The sequence below is a fragment of the Hibiscus syriacus genome, unplaced genomic scaffold (genome assembly GCF_006381635.1).
Source record: "Hibiscus syriacus cultivar Baekdansim isolate YM2019G1 unplaced genomic scaffold, ASM638163v2 tig00004041_pilon, whole genome shotgun sequence".
Taxonomy (NCBI): domain Eukaryota; kingdom Viridiplantae; phylum Streptophyta; class Magnoliopsida; order Malvales; family Malvaceae; genus Hibiscus; species Hibiscus syriacus.
Window position 1 is genome coordinate 58,009 of NW_024061995.1, and position 26,207 is coordinate 84,215.

At 34.2% G+C, this 26,207-nt stretch overlaps 2 protein-coding genes and 1 pseudogene across 2 annotated transcripts; all 3 read right to left on the reverse strand.

Annotated features, from left to right (window-relative positions):
- Positions 1-295: 295 nt before the first annotated feature.
- On the reverse strand, positions 296-21,794 carry LOC120187624 (GDT1-like protein 3). Its single transcript, XM_039191308.1, has 10 exons — positions 21,786-21,794; positions 3,245-3,386; positions 3,066-3,134; positions 2,558-2,683; positions 2,264-2,362; positions 2,023-2,095; positions 1,837-1,922; positions 1,280-1,363; positions 1,113-1,172; positions 296-610 (listed from the first exon to the last, which is right to left on the reverse strand). The coding sequence occupies exons 2-10, from the start codon at positions 3,320-3,322 to the stop codon at positions 422-424; spliced, it is 864 nt and encodes a 287-aa protein (XP_039047239.1). The 5' UTR covers positions 3,323-3,386; positions 21,786-21,794; the 3' UTR covers positions 296-421.
- Positions 11,364-18,876, reverse strand: LOC120187614 (probable E3 ubiquitin-protein ligase ARI8). Its single transcript, XM_039191298.1, has 15 exons — positions 18,489-18,876; positions 17,576-17,700; positions 17,221-17,326; positions 17,021-17,111; positions 16,385-16,557; positions 15,676-15,780; positions 15,493-15,581; positions 14,800-14,907; positions 14,423-14,513; positions 14,217-14,306; positions 13,162-13,209; positions 12,938-13,009; positions 12,764-12,863; positions 12,381-12,507; positions 11,364-12,154 (listed from the first exon to the last, which is right to left on the reverse strand). Exons 1-15 carry the CDS (start codon positions 18,684-18,686, stop codon positions 11,995-11,997), a joined length of 1,683 nt encoding a protein of 560 aa, XP_039047229.1. The 5' UTR covers positions 18,687-18,876; the 3' UTR covers positions 11,364-11,994.
- A 1,551-nt stretch (positions 21,795-23,345) lies between the features above and the next one.
- Positions 23,346-26,207, reverse strand: LOC120187631 (annotated as a pseudogene).

The window sequence follows — 26,207 nt, forward strand, 5'->3', positions numbered from 1 at the left end:
GCAAGACAGGGGAAAAGAGGAACAAATGTTGGATGGTTCAATAAGACACGCGCCTTGCGCCTCAACTATAAAACCCCTATCGTGCACCTTGTGCCTTTTTTAACACTGAACTCGTCAGGTTCAAATCCCATGCCCATCCCTAATTAAAAGAGTCAACGAATATCGATACTCATGAAAGGATATTGTACTAAACAATCATTACCGATACTTAAGTATCGATACCGATTTGATATACTTAAGAAACAACAAATGCATATCCATATAACACGAAGACATCATCATTTCTTCTGTGGAAAAAATCCAACATTGAAACCTTATCTTCCAGTGTTGCACATAAACTATGGAGACAAAACACTAGGAACACTTGAAGAGTATCAAAGGAAATTGGGTTCTCCAAAAGAATCACGTTATAACCTACAAATCATAGGGGAGGGTAGAAATATGATGAGAGAGAGAAGCCGAGGAAGAGCAAGCCTCCGACCATGGCAACAGTGCGCTGCGAGATCTTGGCAGCTAGCATGCTTCCTCCCACCACGGCCAGTGATGTGCAGATTGTGTGCCCTATCACAGCTCCTACCGCTACACCCACCGCATTTTTATGCGTTGCTAGCTGCACCAATAGAAAGGACTTCATTTAGACAACGGTATGCGATTCCTTTTGGAAATTACAGACATTACCGCAACTGCATTATTTTATTTATTTAACCACATAGATAAGGTGTTTATCCATTTACAACTTGGAAAATCAGTGATGAAAACTTGTTTGAACCTCCTTTTTACCAGTTACGATCATCAGAAACCATGGTTTACAAGAGTCATCAAATACAAACATCCCGGATAAGAGTAGTACGAAATTCGTACAGCATCTTAAGGTTGATATAAGCTTTTACCTAATTACAAACCTGAGACACACTTGGGAAAAAGTTTATCATAGCCCTAGATTTAAACCCTAAAAGCTCATGCATCATTTTAGGTCACTTTTTCCATTACTGTCATGAGCAGGCCGTGCCGGCTATTGCTCCTTACACACTTCTCGAGCAAAAGAACCCAAAAATATGAGCAACCATCAGATAACAGTAATAACTTAAGGTCAAGGGTAGGATTTATCTTACAGCAATTGTGGCGATTTGGCTTCGATCCCCCCATTCTGCCAGAAACGTTAGAATAAATGACTGCATGGAAAGAGAAAAAGAACTCATTAATAATAGATGATTTAATCAATGTATGAAAATAGACTAAATTTAAATATTTAAGACGAGCAGTAATGTGGAAACAAAACCTCCAAGAATATTGGTGTACAAAATCTGGAGAGAAAGCGTCGATAATGTGTTTTCCCTTGGCCAGTCTCAAGTTTCTCTTCCACCTAAACATGCGAGATAATCAAAGACCAAATTCAATATGAAGTAGATACCGAAGAAAACAAAATATTTCAGATGCTACATGATGCAATCTTTAAATATTACGAATCATTGATGCTGGATAGGTTAAAATCCAAAGAATATATACGTGTATATAACATAGATATATACACATATATAGGCAAGAATATGCACACATTGCAAAGGATAACAGAAATTCAAGATCCTCTTGAAGAACTTGTTCACTTTCCGAAAAGGAACACCTGTTTATCCAACTTTCTATAATATAGAAACAGATAAAGGAAACACTTTGGTAACCCGATTAACTAAATTACAAGTATAACCCTTCGGTCTGCCTCAAAATTATATCCGTTACCTTATTCCACTTCATTTATTGTGAGAAGCATCTATAGTAACCAAATATGATAGAATGGAAGTGTAAAAGAAAAATATCAAATTTAAAGTTAGAGAGACACACTTCTTCCATTTCCTTCTTCTGAGATCCCTTTGTATCTGATTTCCAGGCAATATAAAGTAACCGAAACCCGAAAAATGCATAGAGAACTGCAGATCGGGAAAAATGGTTTAATAACAAAATGACCAAAAAATGAAATCATTAGAAGGAATAAATAGGAACATGAAAAGACAAAGTCAATATATATACCTGTAGCTGCACTATTTGTGTGCTTCCTTGATATCAAATTCGGCACAATCCTACCTAGTCCAGTGGAAAGTATCTACTTGAGAAGAAAAAATAAACACTGATAACATTAACAATTTAGCAAAAATGACTTTGACAGTACATGATGAAAAAAAAAGCATTTATATGAAACGAAAAGGGATGGAACCTAAAACATTTCGTTGGTCAAGCAAAGCCATAAGAGAGAGAGAAAACGGCCACGTACTGTCATTACAAAGAGGGCAGCTAGTGCACCAGATAGAACAGTTGACTTTGGGTGCCGCATAGCCATAAGAGCTGCTATTATAAAAGTTTCATCTCCAATCTGTCATTGTATCCACAGCACACCAATTCAACATTTTCTCCAAACGGTATTGGTTATAAAAAAATATGATGAATGCACATGTTTCTCAGCAAAAGACCTTCCTTTGATAGCACATAATTTCTAACATAAATTTGTAAGCGCAAGCGAGTGCGCGCCCACACACATATAGAGAGAGAGAGATCTGAATGCACAAACCTCACTGACAATTATCATGGAAAAACTTGCAAAGAATGCATCCAAGATGCCAATACCAGAATCAAAACCAAGAGCTGTACCCACTGGATCGTCTAGTACACTATTCTGAAGGTTCTTCACACCGATCTGCATTGCATAAATCAATTCATCAACATAATCGGATAATCTGAATGCTGACACAAATTACATCTTCAATTACAAGGATGAAAAAAGTAGCATAACATTGTAAATTGCAAGGTAAACACAAATCTTACGATGAAGCTAAGGTCCAACACTTTCAGGTTAATTAACTAACACCCTGTTTTACTACTTAACCCTATTTCCTAATCAGCTGCTCGAAAGCAAAACAAAATCATAAAAAGAAAAACTACTTCCCAACAGGTAATAACTAAGCAATTAATCAAAATTCAAAATAGAAATTAACTATATCATGTGAACTCTGTAATTTCTAAGTTTATCAACAATCAAACGGATGGGAAAAAGGGGAGGGGGAGAAGAGAAAGCAGACCATTCCCCGGCGGCCCAAATCTTTGATTGACCCACCAGATTCCTCCCTCTCAGCTTGAACCTCTGAATCCTGAAAAATTACACAAATAGAGAAAAAAACCATTTCATTATCTACATTAATTTGAAAGAATAAGCTTTCAAAAAGTATAAAAAAAATACATAAACAGAGATGAATAGTACCTGAGCAAAAGAAATGAAGGACAGAGCGAAGAAGACGAAGGAAGCAATGAAGAGGAAGCGAATGGAAGTCGAACCCATGACGAGAAAAACTGGGTTTGTGAGAGAGAATCGAGGGATCGTGAGATTTAATAGGATGATCAAACTTTTAAGGGAAAAAAAACTTTGAAGATTGAATCAAAGGAGAGAAATCTGGAAAAAGGGTAATGGATCTGAAGGAATATTCAATAGGATCGAAGGATTCATTTGTGAATCGATGAGATCAAAGAAAGAAAGAGAGAGCGTGTTAAGAGTAGTGAAGATTTTCTCTGCAGTTTTTACATACGAACTTGGTTCTTCTGCCTCTCTTTTCCTTTCTCCGTTTAACATGGTTTAATTTGGGGACGGGCAAGGGACCGGCGTCGACGGGTTTCGACTTGATTCAATTATATTAGGTCAGGTTTTTAAAGAAAAATTAGATTCGGGTCAGGATTTTTAAAGATAATATTTGAGTTGGAATTGATTTGGATATGATTCGGGTTTAAGATAAAAATATATGATCCGATCTGATAAAAAATATAATTTTATCTTATATACTTAAGGATAATTGCAATAAGTCTAATCTATATATTATTATTTTCAATTAAATCTTTACTTTTATTAAATAAAAGTAATATTTTTATAAATATATTATTTCGAGTTGAGTCAGATTGGGTTCAAGTTTTATCTTTGAAGGATGGATTGGTTCGGATCAAATAAAAATGTATAATTTTTAGATCGGGTTCAAATCAGTAGTAGATGTATAGTTTTCAGGTCAAATTGGATTGATCGAAAATTCGACATAGATTGACTTATGTCCATCCCTAGTTTAATTGCATGATCGCATATAAGGATGACAATGGGTCAAATTAGGGTCATGTCTTTTGTCTACCCAACCAGACTTGATCCGAAAATATGTATCCTCCATTGAGGCTCGACCTGATCTGAAAATTTTATAACCTCCACATGATCCGACCTAACTCGAAAATATGTATCATCCACCCAAATTTGTCTTGACCTGGATTTTTAGGGCATTTTTACCTAAAAATACCCAAATATTATAATATTACCTGTCAGACACCGTTTCTCAAAATTTTACCAATCTAACATCCTTTATAATAAGGCACATTACGTGAAACGCGCCTTTGCTTAGGTGGACCAAAAGCATGTTTCCTTAAGCGCACCTTCCAGGAGAAATGTTGACATGGCACCACGCGGGAAGGTGCATTTCAAGGGGCGCGACTTTGAAGGTTTTCTTGATACATCAAATTTCCTAAAAGTATTTTTAAAAAACGCGCTTTAAAAAATTAAAAAAATAAAACTATAGGGACTAACATCATAATTTAAGACATTAGTTTCATGAGTTGAATAGCATAACAGGGATAGTTTATATAGATAGTGACACCATGTTTTCAAAGCGAACACCATAGCCATTAGTACCAAATCATGAGTCGGATAACTCCGTTCGTGTGTCTTTCAAAAATACTGTGCACCCCGCATCGATCCATACTTCTTTTTAACAAACAATACTGGTGCACCCTACGAAGATACACTTGGTCTAATAAAACCTCAATCTAGTAGCTCCTGCAACTGAGCCTTAAGCTCTTTGAGTTTCATTGAAGCCATCATGTACGGAGCCATCGAGATAGGCATAGTACCCAAAAAAAAATATCAATCTTAAACTCCACTTCTCGATCAGAAGGTTATTTAGGTAACTCATCAGGGAAAACATTTGGAAATTCCCCAATTGTTGGAATATCCTCCAGTTGAACTTCAGATGCTCATGTGTCAATCATATTTGCCAAGAAAGTTGTGCAATCTTTTGTCATCATTTTCATTGCTATCATTGTTGATATTACATTAGAAATGACCATCCAGCTCAGTTGGTAGAGCACAAGGTTCTTAACCTTGAGGTCGTGGGATCGAGTCCCACGGAGGGCATTTCATAATTCGGAGGTCTCTTACGGAAGCTACTCTCAACCTGGTGTTGGGGGTAACCTACTATCTTACCTCCCCTTACCCCATACATATGGGAAAAAGGGACAGCCATTATTGTTGATATTACATTGGACACTGATTTTCCTTTTTCACCAATTACTATTATTTTATTACCCTCCGCATCTTTAAAAAAATAATCATTTCATGCGACAATCAATCCAACTGTAATGCGGAGATAATCAATTCATGCCCAATATAATCTCGAATTCATCAAATGATAATTTCATAAGATTCACCGGGAACACATCCCCTTGAATCTTTATTGGATAATTTTTGCTAATCCGCTCTACTCTAACACTATGACCCAACAGATTTATAATTGTCATGTGTAGGAATCAGAAAACAAAGATTTCACTTCTTTTGTTCATGGTTTGACCACTCCTTGTAGTAATAAGCAGCTAAACATGTATTTCCAAATGTCACCAAATCTGGTATAATAATTAGTAGGATAATTTATATATTTAATATCTAAGCTATCAGTTTTGGTCTGTTTAACTTTATTTTTTTTAAATTATATCTAAATTTTAATTTTTGTTTATTTTAGTACTATGCCGTTAATACTTAACGCGTTTATACCTAAACTACCAATTTTGGCCATTTCAGTACCTAAACTTTTATTTTTTTTCAAAATTTAACATTACGTTTTAAATGACGGTACTAAAATAAAATAAAAATAAAAATTTAAGAATGTTTTGAAAAAAAATATAAAAATTTAGGTACTAAAATAGACCAAAACTGATAATTTAGGTACTAAATGGTAAATGCACAACATACCTTAATTGGTATATGCAAACACCCATTGCTTTGCCGTTGAAAGCTTTTTGCCCCCATTGGAAGAAAGAAGAGGCTAATAAAGAGTTTCATACGTTGAACTATATAGCAAGAATGGAGCTAAGATTGACTCGCGTCGTACCTCCGATTTTGATAGATAAGTTTCTCAATAAGAATGTTTTACGTACAAAAGGTCTCAAACTCGAAACATACTTAAACGATACCAAACTACTTATCATTTAAATCAAACCATGTTAATTAATCATTAACGGTGATTAATGATAACATGACTCGATAATTAAGCTACACATGATGTTCATATACATGGACAAAGCCATTTATGTATAATAATATTTTAGGGTTTTCTACAGTTTAAAATCCATCAAAGGATATTTTTTCTCTTAATTTTTAAATTTAAATACTTAAAAAAATCTTTATTCTTTTATTGTAAAGTAAATTAGTCTCCCCGGAGTTCGATCATAACTTTATTCTATATATATATATATTAAACAAATATTATCTTATAATCATAATATTCTATTTAATTTTTTTAAGGAAACGATGGTACCAAAACTCTCTTATTCAGAGATGTTTGGCTAATAAATATCATTTGATCCATTGAAACAAAACAACAGAAAGTAGGTGGGTCGGGTAAACCTACAGAATGAGGACACATGCTACCTGAAACCCTAATAAAAACCCTAAAATAAAATAAAGGGTACATTATATGTTTAGTATATAAATTATCACTCCTTTTCCGTTTAAGTACTTAGACTTTCAATTTTTTTCAAAATTATACCTAATGTTAACTTTTTGTTTTATTTTAGTACCTAAATTTTTAACTGCGGGTTACTAAAATTGAACAAAATTAAACATTAAGTATGATTTTAAAAAATTGAAAGTTTAGGTACTAAAATAGAATAAAAGTAATAGTTTAGGTACTAAATATGAAGTTTACTCTAAAAGAAAATAGAGATATAAACAATGCAACAGTATGTGCAGAGGAAAAGGAGGAAGGGTCGACCAACATTGCCCCAAAGATCTGAAGAGGGAAACACAAAGGATAAACTACATATTTAATATCTAAATTATTATTTTTATTTAGTTTGGGTACATAAAATTATTACTTTTCCAAGATTATGCCTAATATTTAGTTTAGATTGCAATTTGGTACCACACTATTAATAAATTAACAGAAATATTGGCGTGATATTTTTATTACTTTTTCAATGATGACATGACATTATCTTATGATGACACGTCTAGGGGTGAGCATTCAATCGAGTCGAGTCAAAAAATTATGAATTATTCGAGTTGACGAATCCTATTTTATAACTCAAACTTGATTTGAAATTTTTTCGATTCGAGTTTATAAAAATTCTAGTTATTCGAGTTCTAATTTATAACTCTACTTGAATTTAAACTTTTTCGAGTCTAGTTTATGAAATTACAACTCAAAGTCAATTCGAGTCAAATTTTTTCAAGTCGAATTGAGTTGAAAGGATCAAATTTTTAGTCAAGTCGAGTTTTGCTCATCCTTAGATACGTCAACATCACCGTTAAGTTTTTAACGATAAGATACTAAAATGAAATCTAAACTGAACGTTAGGTATGATTTTAAAAAAAATTAAATATCAAAATAGAACAAAATACAGTTTAGATACTCAACGTGTAATTTACCCGAAAACAAAATCAACACAAAGAGTCCCCTTCTCTCCCACAAAATCAGTCACTTCACCACCTTCAAATCACTCTCTCATTTGCTTTCTCCCCGTCCCCTTCGCCACATCTCCGGGGGAACAAACATCGTCGCCTTTCCTTTCTCTTTCTCTCTATCTTTATGCTTCTTGTCTCTCTCTTTCATTTTTTTTATGAATTAATCATCAATGTTTGATTTATTGATCAACAAATTCAAATTGAATTTTACGAAAATTTATTATGAGAATGACCCTCTTAAACCAGTTTGTTCCGTACGCAAACCTTAGTATTATAACCTACATTGTTTAAGAAATTTAGTACGACGTCCCACTAAACTAACATGTTGTTGTTTTTCTTTCTCTTTCTTTGCTCTATATATATAAGTTTAATAAGGCATCACAAAGCACGTGAATATCTAAGTTTAACAAGAATGCTGACGTGATATTTTTCTTATTTTTTCAATGATGAGATGACATTATCTTATGATGATACGTCTAGGGGTGAGCATTCGCTCAAGTCAAGTAAAAAAATTATGAATTATTCGAGTTTACGAGTTTTATTTGATAACTCAAATTTGATTTGAAATTTTTTATTCGAGTTTATAAAATTCGAGTCGAGTTGTTTGAGTTTCTGTTTAATTTTAATTATAAATATTTTATGATACTACTTTATTCCAATTTAGAGAGTTTTCTATAATCATATATAATACATATAATTTTCTTCATATTTTTTTATATATAAAGTGTAAGAATTTGACTCAAACTTGAAAACTGAATCATTAATTACTAAAAAAATTCCAATTATTCAAGTTCTGTTTTATAACTCGACTTGAATTTGAACTTTTTTCGAGTCTAGTTTATGAAATTACAACTCAAAGTCAATTCGAGACAATTTTTTTCAAGCCGAATCAAGTTGAAATGGTCGATTGTTTGAGAGAAGTCGAATTTTACTCATCCTTAGACATATTAATATCATCGTTAAGTTTTTAACGGCATGATATCAAAATGAAACATAAACTTAACATTATGTATATTTTTTTAAAAAAAATTAAATACAAAAATGAAACAAATACAATTTAAATACTAAACCCTCAAATCACTCACTCGTTTGCTTTCTCCCCATCCCCTTTGCATCTGCTCGGGGGAATAAACTACGTCCCCTATCCTTTCTCTTTCTCTATATCTTTATGCTTCTTTGTCTTTCTCTCTCTTTTTCTGAATTAATCATCGATATTCGATTTATTGATCAGATTTTACAAAAACTTATTATAGGAATGAATTTTTCAACCAGTTTGCTTCATATACAAACGTCAAGATTAGAACATTTAACATTGTTTAAGGAATCTAATACCTCATTCCACTCGATCAACTGGTTGGTGGTTGTATTTCTCTTTCTTTGCTCTCTATATAACTAGCTAGGGTTCCATCATCACCTTCATGCTTTCACGGGGGTTTTCCTGGGAAAGTTATAGCCCCATCTGCCCCCATTCGACTGCAATAAAAGGAGTATGCAGGAAAGTAATAATCAATAGAGAGCAAATGAAAATAAATTTTATAATAGTTTGACTGAAAAACCGAGGCCAAGCTCGTCTGGTACTTGTAGTAAATATCACTTTACTCCCCCTATTTTTCTCTTCTCTACCTTAGTCCTTTTATTGTATTGAACTCTCAAGACAAAAAGAATAAGAATAATATGTTAATTCTTCATCCCAACATCTCCCCATAGTCAGAGCCAGATGTCTCTTTTCTTATATATTTTTCTTATAATAAAGTATTTTATTACATGAGAATATAGTATTTTTGTATGAAATTCAAGCAAGATCTGTTCCCCAGAATCTTTTCCATCGAAATTTGTGTAGTAAAAGGTCTTTTTCTCGAGATCCAAACACACCCACTAACCTACCGGTAATTATCAGCCACCATGAATTTCTCTTCTTTTTCTTCTTCTTCTTCTCTTCTCATAACCCTACAATTTTGCAGTCTTTCTAGGTTTGTTTTTACCTAGAAAGTATCATCCCAAGATTTTGTTATCAGCCTCCCCATTCAATACATTGCCAGCCTCTCTCTCTCCCTCTCTCTTACATAGGTGTTAATCAAGGTATCGATCGTGAATTGGACAATGCTGACACAACTCGTTATGCACTTCTATTCTTATTTGTGTTTCAAACTCTCCTACTATCATTTTTTATTACTTATATAAATTCTTATTTCAGTCCGATTCGATCTAAATTAGACTTTTAAACGAAAAAGCTCCCCAATATCATTTTTTTCTGACTCAAATATAAAATCTTACTCTACTTAATAGGGTTTGCATTAGGTTATTTTAGTTTTTATATATTGAATCCATTTCCTTGTTGAAAATATAGTAAACGAATCAAATTTCTTCTTACTTGAACCCAAATAATCGAATAAACTGGACTGGTGTTATCATAACCCATTTTGTCTGGACTTAGACGTTAAGCCTGAATCACAACTCGATTTCTATTCAACCTGAATCTATTCTCACCCCGAAAGAGGTCACTATCCAAACCCAATCACCAAACCCAGCAAACTCAAAATATAATTTCAGGTCGAACTCTTATCCAACCTCCAACCCTACCAGATGAATCCTATACTTAAGGTCGAAAACCGAGTAAAGATGAAATTTTAGAGTTCTGCCATTGTCGATGGTGTATAATATCAATAATATAAAACTAGTGGATCCAAAAATAATTTCCAGAGTGGACACACACATATGTATCAACGATATAAATTTTTTGTATGAAACGAACACAAATAAAATTTCAAGATAGACACTATCAATAAAATGAATGACTGACCGAAAGAAATTCAAAATTCACTTTATTCGATCAAATACTCATCCTCACAAAATAGCTAATCAAGTAAGCTCTAAAACGATTGGAAGGGGAGATAATATCATTGAATGTATATACAGCACTAGAAGTGCACAAAAAATCCGAATATCCTATTTTGCGTAAAAAATATCCGAAATCGGATTTGGGAAAAACCGATTTTTTTTAAACCGGATCGAATATTTTAAAACCGGATAGTATAACCGATTTGGGAAAAAATTGGACGACCGGATTTTTTACCGGATTAAAAACCATTTTGAAAAAAACCAGATAAAAAACTGGGTTTTTATCCGAAAAAAAAATCCGGTAGGGGTTTAAAAATCTGGTCTGGGGTTTAAAAAATTGGATTACCGGATTAAAAACCGGTTTTTTTTAAAAACCAATTTTTTTCAAACCGAAACCGGTTACATCATCCGGCCCTCGAAACCGGTTATGATCCGAACCAATTTTTTTATAAACCGGTTTTTTGGCTTAGTGAAAAAACCGGATCGGTTTTTATCCGATCCGGATCGGATTTAAATCCAGCTATGTGCATCTCTATACAGCACTACAGGATGCATTAAACATCATCCTAGATAAGATATCTAGGCATATAAGAGATAAAATTTAATCATAATAAACAATGGAAGAATTTTTTTTATGTTCATTTCAGCATTGAATTCAAACAGCCCAGTTAACAACACAACAAAATGTGTTGCTTTCACTACTCTGTCTAACATTATATCCATGCAAATCATGCACGACATAGATTGAAAAAAAAGGGCACCGGAAAATAAACGTCGTAAACGCCACTCGATTTCTAACTTTCGACACCGTTGAAAACCAATCTACAAGTAATATGACCGAACTATACATACAACACAAGCACGTTGGAAATTTAGTGCCCCCGTGTGATTAAAATGGTTACAACAACAAATTATTTATCATTGCAGACAGTCGCAGTGCAGGCTATCGACGCATTTCGTTGCAGTCCGCTTGAAACCCGATATCCATTGTTTCGCTTATAACCCTAGAAATAACTTTGAATACATTGGACAGACTCCTGCCATATGAAGAAAAGTGAAGTCGAAGGGTTCTAGGTCCTACACTGTATAACTATATACAATTCACATAACATAAACATACCCCTTCTCTCGATATCAGTTTCACAGCACTGCATCACGGCAAATTAGATTTAAGAGATGGAAAGAGAAGTGGAAAAACCTTTTTTTTTTGTTCTCCCTTTGGCAATCCCTTAAAGTCCTATGCTAATGGAGCCATGAGTCAAGAGAAGCCAAATCGGATCTGGTATGGCCAATGACATTTATCGACGCTGCTGGCACATTAGGCAAATGGTGGCTGACTTGACATTTGTGAAGGTGCAATATTCGCAGGACCAATGGCCGGAGTCGTCAATATTTCTGTTGAAGCAATTGGGTCAAGAGGTTGAGCTTTTGCCCTTCCCACTTCTTCCCCTATTGCTACCACCTCCCATGCCCTTTGAGCTGCCCATCCTGCTACAGGCTCCACGAGAGTCCACATCTGTTAGACCATTTTCTAGAGCTCGAACTAAATTCTCAAAGTAATTCCGTGTCACACTGTTGTCACGAAGTTTTCGCAAGTAATTAATTTAGATGAAAGAAGGCAAAGTATATGAGAAAACGCTTTCCAATATGGTTCAAGTAAAATATAATCATCTCTTTCCAACGTAATAGATTTTTCCGCAACAAAGCTTTTGAACTGACAATCTTTTCAATAAGACTTGATAAGATTATCAAATTCTACTCCATGACGAGTTTCAAAAGATATATATATAAAAGTTACCTTGTCAATCCAGCAAGTTTTGTCCGAAACTCGTTAAAATCTTTTGATGGGCCCTCTACATTGAGGTAAACCTGCAGCTCCTTCTCTGCACATTGATGAAGTCGTTCTAACCCAGACTCGGCCTCACCTGCAAGACAATAGAGGGCACGGGTAGTGCAAACCACTGATGTTAAAGGGCACGACTTGCAGTTTAGGTGCTAGAACTCATATTGCCTGACGTGAAGGGCACTAAAAAGGCATCCACTTAAGAGAAGAAAGGTGAAATATGTGTATTTCGCATGTCTATCAGTGAACATAAAAAAAACTCAAGATATATAAACATAATAATAAACTCTGAAGAGTGGTCCAATATAAGCCATAGTTGGTAGATGGAGAGACATTACCTTGTAAGTATTCAAAGAACTGTCTTTTAGCATGTTCGTGTTCTGGTAAATAATATCCATTGGCATATGTCCATTTGAGAACCCTCCTGCATTCTACTATCTGCACAATTTAAGTAGCAGTGCTGAGCTAAAGTAACATCTAGCTGGTGAGCCAAGCAAATTTTTGGAAATAACCTGTAGCCATGCCTCAGTGATGAACTTCAGCTGTGACTCGGGTTGGCACTGTATGTCACTCAGCTTCTCAAGCTGCAATTGACAGATAATTATCAGCACTCTTCAATGTTTTTGATAGCCTTCAAAAACTATCTTCATGACAACCATGATAAATGGTGGTAAAATAATTGTCTCAAGCCAGCATCACCAATAGTTGGTAAAAAATTATACGAAGTTCGGCTTACATGCACAGATTGCATTTGCTGTAGATCTGCCAATGCCTTTTGCCTAGACTGCATCGGGTAAAGAAAAGTTTTAGAAGTACCAACAAGTGTTTTCTAATTTAAGTATATCGTGGCTATCCATCCAGAAATAGACTTAAGCAGTCAAAAGAAAGAAGTCAATAACGCATTACATGCATCCAAGAATATACACATGGTTGTTCATGTGCACACTTAAAAAATAATATAGCGAATTGAACAAATGAGTTCAATCAAATATTCCTGCATGTGCACAATGATGCACATGCTCTCTCATGCCTTCTGCTCGAGCTGATCCGTAAAGTGCTAAAAAATATGCAGGATGATTACCAACAGGTCATACATAACTGAGAAAACTATCACTTTCAAGCTGATTGTAAGATTTTCTTCAACCCATCACATGTTTTATCATTTTAATAACTATTTCTATCTTAAATCCTGCCAAATTACTTCTGAAAGCATCCTCTTTTCCATGAGAAGGAAATCACTAACATTTCTCCGCACTTATTCTATTTTTACCAATATGACTTTCAACACATCACCCTCCTTGGACACAAAAAATCAACCAAGTCCTAGCACATCCTACAGGGCTTTTAGAATAGTATAGCTGAAAAAATATAACAGGTAGAGTAGAATGATGCTAGCCAAGTAAACCTGGAAATTTTGGACATGCATGACACATTTATACACGTTTAATAAATAGTATTAATAGCAGATTGGCGTAATTTCAGCATATCTAACCCATTTTAAAATTAATATATAAAACATAAAAAATAATCTTTGGACCAGCTCACTGGTCAAATTTTCACCTCAGCCCTTTCAAAGATCCAAAGGGCGATCAGGTTCACCAGAGTTCCAACTAAGTAGGAAAACATGGAGGAAAGAGGAGAATAATGCTTAATTCACAATAGGATATAATAACATGAACTTTATGGACTATAAGATAGAAGAATATTTATAATGCCAACTGGTTATTCAAAATTCAGTACAGTGACAAGCATAATCTTATTCTCACTAGAAATCTCACAAGTAATACATACCGATTGGTTTGTTGCCCATCGTTCATAATAATGAGTATATCTCTCCAGAGAATTTTTAGCCATCTCTCTTCGTTTCTCAGCCTCATCATACTATAAATAAATACTATGGATTAGAAACTACAGGTGGGCATTTAAATAATGACGCAAATTACTAATGGCAAACCTAAGGGAATGCTGAATGCCAGAGGAAAGAACTAGTTCCCTACCACACCATCTTGCTTTGCGGTCTCATAACGGTTGCAAGCATAAAACCCACCAGTTCTCTCACCATGCTCTGACCATGCACCAAGGCAAAGCCTGCACATATCTATGGTCAACTGACAGCAATTCTCATAGAAAAAAGAGAAAAAACACACTACACATATGAAAGAAGGATCAATTTGGTTCAGCCTTAATATATGAAGTATTAACTCTTGCTCAGTACAGAATAAAGCTAAACAAACAATGAGAAAAGATACAAATGAATAGGAGAATTATTTATTTTGTTTTTCAACAGAAAAACAAAATAACCCAAATCAAGTAGTGATGTCAGGGTTTCATCAAAATAAAAGCAACACATATGTATGCAGAGGTAAAAGCTCACCAGCAAAATTCAAATTTACATGGTGGTGTGCATGTAATATGCATACATCCCTGGTTCTTCTCAATTGGACGCTTGCATTTTGGACAAGGCTTGGAATTAGCCAATATCCTGAAGATTTAGACAAGCACAATGATTAATAAACTGACCATTATAAAAAAATGGCACAGAATGATATAATATTGTGGAACCATTTTAAATGTTCACCTTCAGGTCCATTGGTTGGGGGGGGGGAGAAAATGAAACTTATTTTAAGTATAAAAATTTCAGACTCGTGCATTTTGTTCGCTTCAACTTTCAACATATTTTGAAGAAAATGATACATAATTTAGAATACAAAATTTTCGTTAGTGTAGATGTATAAGGGAATTCTTATTTCACCACTTCATGCAGTAGCAAAAACAGTTCATCACCCCCCAACTCAGCCCCAGGAATCCCTTTCTCTATTTCTATGATTCAGAATCATGATTAAGGACTGAATCAAGATAAGCTTTCTCCGACGAGTCCGATACTATCCAGTAGAAGTGATATTAAGATGACAAAGCATTCTATGCACATCCTGTTTACTTTTAGAGAGGAAGATATAGCAAATTTCTTCGTTTGGGTGTGCCAATAGTACACAAATCTAACAACTTCGCATTTTGGAATGAATTAAACAACCTATGTATTCCAATAAATCTAATTACTATTTCCAACCAATTCATATTTTCAGACTCTGCACTATTTTTCAGTATCCATTTGGCTACAGTGCCACAATCAACAGGACGGTGAGCTTCCTCAGCACACTGCAAGGTCAAATGCACATTATGGATCAAAATGCTGTTAGCAACTTCAAAGCAAAATAGAGGTACTACAGCCAGAGTGAGAAAAAAATCTTACATTCCAACAAAAGCTATATGAGCAGCGACAAGTAACATCATAAGTTCCACTGCCCAAAATAAATTCCACAGCATAATCACACCCTGGTGCAGGACACCATTTGGTCTACAAAATGACACAAAAAAATTATAGAAAATGCATTCCAATACGAAAGAGGTGAAAATGAAATAATGAAAAGTTATTCATCTATTCCTTTTAGTGATTCTGCTACTGAATACACACCACAGTAATTAAAAAAGAAAAGAAAAAGGTCTACAAAATAGAACATTTAAAAATATTAAAAAATGGGTTTACATAAAATTCATATTTTGATTCAAATGTATATAGAAAACTTCAAAAATCATTGAGGAAAATTTTAAAATTAAAACCCAACAAGCCAGAAAACACATTTTTTGGAATAAATAAGCCATAGCAACTACATGATATGAAAGTGATTAATATTTTTATGAAAACATGTTAAAGAACACAACAAAGTTTTCAAATTATCCCCAATTAAATACTAACCATAAAACATTATACATACAACTCCATTACCCATGTAGTGGCTCCCCCATTCTTCAACCCAAAATAAATATATTGCAACTGTAAAAGAAATGTAATTTTTAAAATCATTTTGCAAATTGAACAAGTGAAGCAAAAATAAATGAACACATTAAATGTCACTAATGTACAACTGGCCAATTAATCAAGCTATCTTAAGTATTATTACCTTCCTATTGTCTTCAACATAAGATCTAATGAAATAACGGAAGTACTTCTCTCTGTCTTCTTCAGAAGCCAATGAACTAATCATATCTTGACCAACAGCAGCAGCACAGGATGGATCAGGGCACCGCAACATCAAACATCCAGGACCATCATTGATGGCAGTGCTAATATAACCTAAGCAAGAAAACAAGAGACTCTGTATAGGAAGATTTCATAAGAAAATATGAAAAGGTCGGTAAACACAAAACTTCAAATAGTTGCCAATAAACTCTAAGAGAAATCATTGAGATGGTCAGTTCCATAGAAAGATTAGGAGAATACAGCTAGAATGGCTAAAGTACTGTCAGGCTACCTACTGAGCATACCAATTCATACAGCTAAAGTACAATAATCATGTACAAAAAATAATTTTTTACATGTACAAGGACCATATTGAGCTGAGAGTTCCAAAATATGGACTATTCATCATAATCAGGATAAATAGTAGAAAGAAAAAATTATTAGCAGATTCCTTCAAAGCCAGCTGAGGATGTGCAGCCATTGCTTTGACCAAAAAAAGATTTCCAAAGTCTGACCTATAACTCTTGAAACAACATTAAAGCTGAAAAACATAAAGCATTGCTGGATCAAAGCAGACCTGTCCAGCAAGATTTACAAAAAGGATGACCACATGCAGCAGCGTGACGCCTGTCATAAGCATAGTTTTCAAAACATATCCCACAAATCATCTGCCAAAAGAAGAAATTTGAAAAAAAATAAAAGGTATAAACCGTCAAAGAGCACGGAGCAAACAAGCATAGGAAATCCTAGCTCAAAAATAAACATGTGAAAACTCACTTCTCTACCATCAGGAAATGGAACTACAGGCTTCTCCAATAAGCCAACAGACCTACGAACCTTTTCCTCATCTGCAAACCATTCATCATGTACTTTACTGACACTCCTGTAAGTCCAAAATGAACATAAATCATTTACAACAACAAGCCACACAAACATACCATTGCCAAGAGATTGCAAAATAGTTTCTTATTGACCAAAACAGAGAGACAATAATTTCACTCTACATTTACATAGACACAGTTAAAGTCCATTAAAAATGATTTTGTAAATAAGTAAAGAAACCTCTGCAGAATTTGAAAAGGAACATAAGTGATTTCAAATAAAAAAATTTAAATCAATCAAGATCACTCACCAACTATAGTACCGTAGCAGGTTGCTTGCTTCAACCTTTGAGATGGAAAGCACGGTAGATATCCTCATGATATCATCCTCTTGATGCTGGCGAATATCTACTTCACTCAAAATGGTATAATTTTGCTAAGACAAAAGAGACATCAATTTAGGATAAATTGCTTCAAAAAAAAATTAATAATTAACAAAACAAGGGCTCAAAAACCACAAAAATTTACGTACTCAAGGTTGACAAAGAGAACATGTTTCTATTTTAGACATTAGATACGGTTGTAAGTTTACTATGCAGCATTCAAAAAGGTAGGTCTTTCCTGACATTCACTATGGACTGTTCAATAATCTTAGTGTTACACATAATCCAATAGTTCATATCAAGTAAAAGCTTCGATCGAAGAAGCAAATAATAGGTAAATTCCTTTCACAGTTGAGGTCTCCTTTCTAGTTTTTAGGGTGCAATGACACCACACAAATTAAACCAAATCCACCAATGCTCCAAAAAGATTCAAAATCTTTGGGTACACTGTCAAAAGTTTGAAAACAAGTCAAAACTAAAATTTGAAAAATAGGAAACAACTTTTAGAAATAAGGCTTTTTTTTAAAAATATATATATATAATTTGAAACATATAATTTATCCTTTTTTTCCTTTCTAGTTTTATGATTTTATCGGTTCTTTTATACTTCCACATTCACCATTTGAGCTGATCACTCAGCTCATCCCAGTTCCTACAACTAAATAGTACAGATTTGACAAACATATTAACCAAACCCAACCCTTATCATCAAATGACAACATAATACTCTAAATTAACAATAACAACAGCAAGGCACCAATAGCTTTAAAATTTCCAAAATGCAAAATGAAAAACCGAAGAAAACAAAGCAAAATCGAAAAAGAAGAAGAAGAATAAATACCTGGTGTCGATGAGAGATGAGATTATCGGAATCATCCGAATCATTGTCGATGAACTCGTAGTCGGCAACATCGGCATCCGAATCATCGTAAGCAGCGGTAATGGGCCCGGCATCATCGTCACCCCCGCTGTAGAAGTCGTCTTCCTCTCCTGGTTCGTTGTCGGCGTCGTGCATATCGAACTCATCCTCCGATTCCATTTTCCCCGCTGCTTTCCTTTCCTCTTCAATTGCTAATGTATTAATAGGAATTAACAAAATCAGTGAGTAGATTGACGATTGAAGAATCTGAGAGAAAGCAACCCTAGAAATGAATAATGATCGGACGGTGAGAAATCGATGGAAGCAGCAGAGCTTGGAGATGGATTGCGGCTGGTGAAGAAAATAATTTGATAAAAAAGAGAGATAAAGTCTACTAATAATAAGTGAATAGTTTGCTAATATATAAAGTTAAAAAAAAACAATAATTGGTTATAACTATTAGTTTCAGAACAGTACATTATCGTTAAAACTTACATATTTAGTACTTAAATTTTTAATTTTGTTCAATTTTAATATTTTAATTTTAATTTTTTTCAAAATTTATCGTTACATTTTGAACGGATACTAAAATGAAATAAAAACTAAAGTTTAGATATGATTTTGATAAAAATAAAGGTTTAGATACTAAAGTATACCAAAATTGATAGTTTAGGTACTAATCGCATAATTTACCCTAAAAATTTATCAAAAACATCATTTTTTTTAATTGAATATAATAACATTTTAAGTTAAAATCGAAAATGTTGTTTATTCATAATATTTTCGAACATTTTCTGTTACAACCGAAAATGATATATTATTTATAATATTTTTAGTTGTAAGTTCTAAATCTCTGGCAATGTAAACTTTCAGTTACAACTAGAAAATTACAAATTTATATAATTTTTTAAATTGAACGATATAACATTTTAAGTTAAAATCGTATTAAATTATTCTTAAATTAAATTGTTACACCACAAAACTTTTTTAAATAAATGAGTTTAAATAAAATGTATTTATATTTATTTATTTATCTTTAAATATTTCATATTTAATTTATGTTTATTTAAATTTTTAATATCGTATCATCAAACGTTTTATTAAGATATGTTAACTAAATGAACGAACAAACAAAGTGTAAATTAAACAAAACCAACTAAATGGTGAAATTATGTTATTATTCCTTAAGTTTCTTAAGCTTCACAATTTGAACCCTAAAATTTAATTTAGTTCATATCTTCACTAATATTTAAAATATAAAAAATAAGAAAAAAATGAGAATCACGTAAACAAGCATATAAACGAGGTTGTTCGTGAACATAAACGAAATGAATACACATCTGTTTATGTTTGTTCATTTATTTAATAAACATAATTTTTTCATACTCATAAAATAAAATAAATATAATTTTAAATATTTCATTAAGAAAATAATTCTTATTTATCTATTGATGTTAAGTTTGAAATAATTTAATATCCTTCATAGATATTCCTAGAATTTATAGAGTGAAGATTTTCATTTTATATGATCTTAATTTTTTAGAATTAATATTATTATATCGTTGTCCCATGAGTTAATTGCACCACATGTGTTCAAAGTATGACCCTCGTTTTAAATTGGTCTCTAAGCTTTTAAATGTTTTTATTTCATCCCTAAACTATGATTATCATTCTAAACTGATCCTCAAACTTTTCAATATTTCAATTTCATCCCCAAACTATGACATTCATTCTAAATTAGTCCCCCAAACTTTTTGAACATTCCAATTTTATCGCAAACTATACGTATATACTAGTCACATTCATTGTTAATAAAATTGTCAGGCCAAGTTATATTATTATACGTTTTGAAAAAAAAACAAAATTTAGGTTGAATTATGGTTGAAACTAATTCCATATTTGGATGAATTTAGGGATGAAATTGGAATATTCAAAAGGATGGGGACCAATGTAGAAAGACGGTTATAGTTTAGGGATAAAATTAGAATATTCAAAAGTTTAAGGACTAATTCAGAATAAGAGCTATAGTTTAAGGATGATATTGAAATATTCAAAAGTTTAGGGATCAATTGTAAACGAGGGACATAATTTAAAGACATATGATGCAATTAACTCTTGTCCCGACAATGGAAAATTATCCACTTATTCTTTTTTTCTCTTTATGTTATTTTTCGAGGTTGAATTGTCACCTTTTTTCCATATAAATATAAAATTGAAATAATTGGATTTTACTGATTGGAATTATAAAAAAACGTGATCATGAGAGTTCATAAAATAATTTCTCGTATTATTTAAACAACTAAAATTGCTTCATACATCAGTCACCAGAAAGAGACTGAGGTGCTATGCAATCCCAATGAACAATATATTTACATCCATGCTCCTCACACTCGAGGGCTAGATCTTGGCATGGCTCACCACAACCATTGCATTCAGGGTAGTAATACATCTTCTTGACGAAAGTGAGAGGATGTGGATGACCTCCGTAAATGAATCTACTACCGACCCTGATAAACGAGTACTTTCCAGAAACACATTCGATATGCATGGTGTCGTCACAAGTTGTCGTCGTCGTCGTCGTCGCCTTTTGACTCGATCTACTCCCGCAATCTTCATTAGGTTTGAAACTACAACAAATCTTTACGTATTTTGAAACTATGTTAGGGTTGTATAACGATATTAACACCTCCTCTCGCGTTTACTTTTGTCCCACATGTTTCGCAGCTTCTGGACGTCATTCTACTCAATTGATGTGAAGCCAGCTATCGCAGCTGACTTGTAGTCTTTTTTTCGGGCCCTCCTAGATCGCAATCGTGTCACTGCATTCTTTAGCCTCTTGCATCACAACCCCGTTGTCTATCAATGAAGATTATTCAGAGTTTGACAAAAACGACAAGGGAAAAAACAAAAGAAAACAAATTAGTATGGGGAATTAATAATTAAGGCAAAAAAATAATTTCTACTCCGCATGATATCAACCCTGCATGCTTTTGTTCGTATATGATCATGATTTTTAAAAATGGGACCCGAGTTCTATTTTTCGGTGCCTCATTGGGCCTGCCAAACCCTCGATCATAAATCCATCACATGCTTATGTGGACCGAGTTAAACTCGAGGGATACATTCCTCTATACCCGTGCGAAGAATAAATTCTTACGAAGACATAGAGTATGAATCCCAAAGGCTAATTGCTAGGCTCATGCAAAGAATAAATTCTTACGAAGACTTCGCTTTCACCCCACATAAAGGTTGGAGCTTAGGTATAGAGCTTGAGATGACTTTTTTTTTGAAAAGTCTGAAAACACTTAATAAAAAATTAATACAACTATTTATTCGAAAAAAGAAAAAAATAATCAAAGGTAAATAAAAAATGAATCGAAAATAAATTTAGACTTAAACTTACAACCTTCGCTAAAGAAGACAACCGGGTATTTAATTTTGGCCCGACTCTCAAAGTCCCCAACGAAGTAGTCAAGCTGTAGCAATGGTCCTTTGGGTGGCCTCGGGTTCGCGTTTCGACTTGGAGTTGTGATGGAGTCGCCACCGATCGTTTTAGAATTAGGTAGATCGAAGACCTTCTTGATTTTGCTCATTTACTGGATCTGCGTCTTACCAGAGAATTGTCAGATTCAGGAGTCGTTTATGATTGAGGAAAGGTGATTATCGCGTTGTCTTAATTATGAAAATTATAAATTTAAATAAAATTTTAAGTTCTATCCAAATTACTTACCCTAGATTATTTGAAACCAAAGGACGTGAGTAGGCAGCATAGAGGGTCTGAATCAAGTTTCCTGCAGTGTCACGCGGAAGCAGAGCGCAGTTAAAGTCGAGGTAAAACTCACAAGAAGAACAATGATAAACAAGTCCCTTGAACTTGAACCAGCAAACGCTGCAATGATCTTCTGTTTCCGGATCCTCTGATGGTGGAAGAAGAAGAAGAGGGTGGTCGTGGTGAGCAGGGTGGTGAATCTCTGAGGGCTTCTCGGCACATCTCTTGTGGGGATAAAATCGGCACTCCCTGCAGCTGTAGCTCGAACCCACACCACTTCGGCGCAACCAGCGCAGTCGTAAGTGGTGTCGCTTGGACTGCTGGTGTCTTTGTTGAATATCAATGGATGTTCATGGCTGATATGGTTGAGCTCCGCCATGTTCTTTTCTCTCTAATGATGCAAAATTTTCTCACTTACAGGCAACAACGCAATGCCTAGCTCCAGCTAAGATATGTAACATCCCACGTGGAAATGGAATCTTGAACATTGAATATGGCATTAGAGCCATAGAGATTTGTCCAGCTGCTCACAAACATATTCATTTAATGTCCACGAACATGTTCATTTAACATTCGCCAACATATTCGTTTAACATTTATCAACCAACACTCTCATTTTATCCTACTATATGTAAATCAAAGAAACATGGTGAAATTATGTCACTAGTCCTCAAGTTCCTTAAAATTCACAATTTGAACTCCTAAGTAAATTCATATCTTCACCAATATTAAAATGAAAAAAAACAAAAGAAAAATGAAAATAGAGTAAACAAGCTTATAAACGAGTTGATAAACAATATTGTCATTAACATAAACGAACCGAACACACCTCTGTTCGAATTCATTCGTTTATTAAATGAACATAATTTTTTCTGTTTTTACTCGTTTTTTAACTTAATAAATGAATATTATACTAATAGTTCACGAACAATTCATCAAATGTTCTGCTCATTTACACCCTACCAACCATCCAAAATTTTCTCACTTACAGCACCAGCTCAATGCATGGCTCCAACTTTTGTATTCCTACACCAGTCAGCCTCAAAACAAGCGTACGAAGCAGCATCGTAAAAAAACTACGATTTTACAATCTCTTGAGACTTTTCTTTCTAGCATCCATTTTCTTCTTGTCTGCAGGAACTTTATATAAACCTTCCTTCTTAGGTGCAGTACCCGATATTCCCACTATGCCGCTTCCGCTAATAACCCCAATTTCAGTTGCCAGAACCGTAGACTGTTGATGCTGGTGGTCCGGATTGTTGCTTCCTTTTGTTGATGTGGTTGGAGTGGTCGGGGTAGGTAACAATAACCCGGCACCACTTGCTGCATTTTTCTGCTCAACATTCAGAACCTAGGTGTTACGCTGCTCCACATTCAATGCTGTAGTTGACTCGCAAATAGCTCCTGATTTGAACTTCGGTTTTGGTTTTACATGGATTCCGGTATAAAGCCTGTGTTAAGAACAGAAGATTGTGAGACCTGCATGGTTGTGCATCACTCGTACCATCTTTGGACCTTCCTATTTCAATCGGTTCACAAAACAATAGATGCTCTTTATATGATATTAAACTATAATATCTTATCTATCTGCAAGGTATAATAGAATAACAATATTTGAAAGCTCGATCGTCCGTTTGTAGAAAAAGTCGAACAACTAAAGTAATATACAGAATGTGAAGCCATTCCAACTGAACGAGTTTGTGACCTTCCAGCTGAAGGTTCTATATTCCCACATCGCAAAATATTACAATAACAAATAAATTTGTAAGGTCTAGATGGGTTAGGCAAGCCACACCTTGCATGCCGGGCATACTCATCATAATTTTCAAGCAGCATCTTGCCTGCCTGTTCATTTAGAGCTGATTCTGGAAATGGTTCAATCAATAAACACCTAACTACCTGCAGTGCCAAGGAAGATAAAAGACATGAATCTAAATATCTAAAGCTGAATTACCGAATGAAATTTGCAGCCCTTTGCGGTTCTTATCAAACAAACTGATAAAAGAAATACAAGAATCAAGTATGGGTTCGATGGAACTTACAATGAGTACATGTCGAAGTCCAAGACTTGGATTCCAATCCTTTTTTAGAGTGTTCACACAAATTTCACCATTGGTCGCAGTATTTGGATGAAAAATCTTTGTCATGAAATAGCCTGCAGTACCCATGGACTTCATAATATTCACTATTGCACAAAATATAACATTTTAATACATATAGTATCACCACAAGTTTGGTGACTACAAAATACAGGATGATTCGCATGACCCGGTTTTGATTTTTTCTAGCTCATAGCAGTGTCGAAATCTAACTTTGCTTGGATTACTATAATAATTTATAAAACAAGCCTATTAAACGCAACTGCAAGCAATGAAGTTGTGTTATTATACTTCAGAAGTCCGAATGGCATGACCCAGTTTTGAAATTTTCTAGCTCAGAGCAGTGTTGAAATCTAATTATGTCTGGATTACTATAATAACCTAATAAACATACCTTTTGGAGGAGAATGAGGGTAGTCACGAGACAGTAATAACTTCATACGGAAAACTCCATTCTCATATGGAGTCCCAGCTGCAAAGCCAAAAACATTCTCAGTAAATGGAAACAAGAATGCTGCAAAGGAAGTAAATTTGTCTGGATAGATTTACTCGCCTGGTCCTTCAATGTCGGCATAAATGATTGAAAAGTCATCATCATTTACACCAACTTTAATGCCTTCCGGTGGCGATACATCAAGACTCTTCAACTCCTTTGCCAGTTGCTTTATAACATTTGTTGGAAGATTTTCATTGGTTACCTAACAAAACACAATAGAACAATGCAATAAACACAATACGATCAAATAATGAGTTCATACGCAATGAAAATGTCATAACACATAAAGAACCTTCAATTTTGGTTTTTCTTAAATCAGCATATTAATCGGACTCCTAAACCTTCTTAGCTGACTAGGACAAATAATAACATGCAACTAGCAATTCAACATATAAAAATGGACGAAACTTACCATGGTGAGGGAAGAACAATAATCCTAGAAGAAAAGCCTCAGTAAGCAGGGTTTCAAATCACGGTCCGAAAACGTAATTTCGTCCACGAAATAGCAGTTTCGCCGGAGTCGAGTTACCAGCTATACCCGCAATAGAGCCCTCGACAGCCACAATCACGGTAAACCCAAAATGACCGAAATCGCTACTGCTATTTGAAACTCTGTCAGTAAGACGATTCCCAAAAGTTCACAAACTTTTGCACTTACAGCGAGAAAAGTGGGAATTCTACGATTCCAAAACATGCCATAAGAATGGTCAGCGTCAGAAGATTGAAGGAATTCATATTTTATACTGCAAACGAAACGAAACCGAATCCCATTTTTCTTTACAATCAAACAGGCACAACAAGCATCCATCGATTAAAAAACAGGGAAAAAAAGAACCCGTAAAATGGTAAAGCAAAAGCAAAATCTGCTTGAAACATGCAGTAGGTGATATCTCATATTCCTATAATCAGCAACTCACAAACCATGAGCAACATTATTGAAACTCTGTGCATACAATCAAAACCCTAAAAAAGGGTTTTCAATCCAACAACTGATTTTACAAAAACAAGCCTAAATCAAACACCAAGTCTAACACGCTTCCCAGAAGCTAACCCCAAGAACCCCTATATAATAAATCTATTAAAAAAAGAGGGGGAAAAAAGGGGAAACCCAGACAAAAGATCGACCAAAAAAAGAATCTGTAACATGCCCATTTCACCAAGAAAGCATAATAATCGAAAGAGAAAAGGAGTGGATCATTATAATTTCTTTTTTTTTACACCAAAAAGAAAAATTAAATTAAAGCCCCAAAAAATCGATAAATAAAATAGATACAGAATCTGAGATCGAACAAGACTGAAGAGATTTGGGAAATATCACCCCAGGGCACTATGCACAA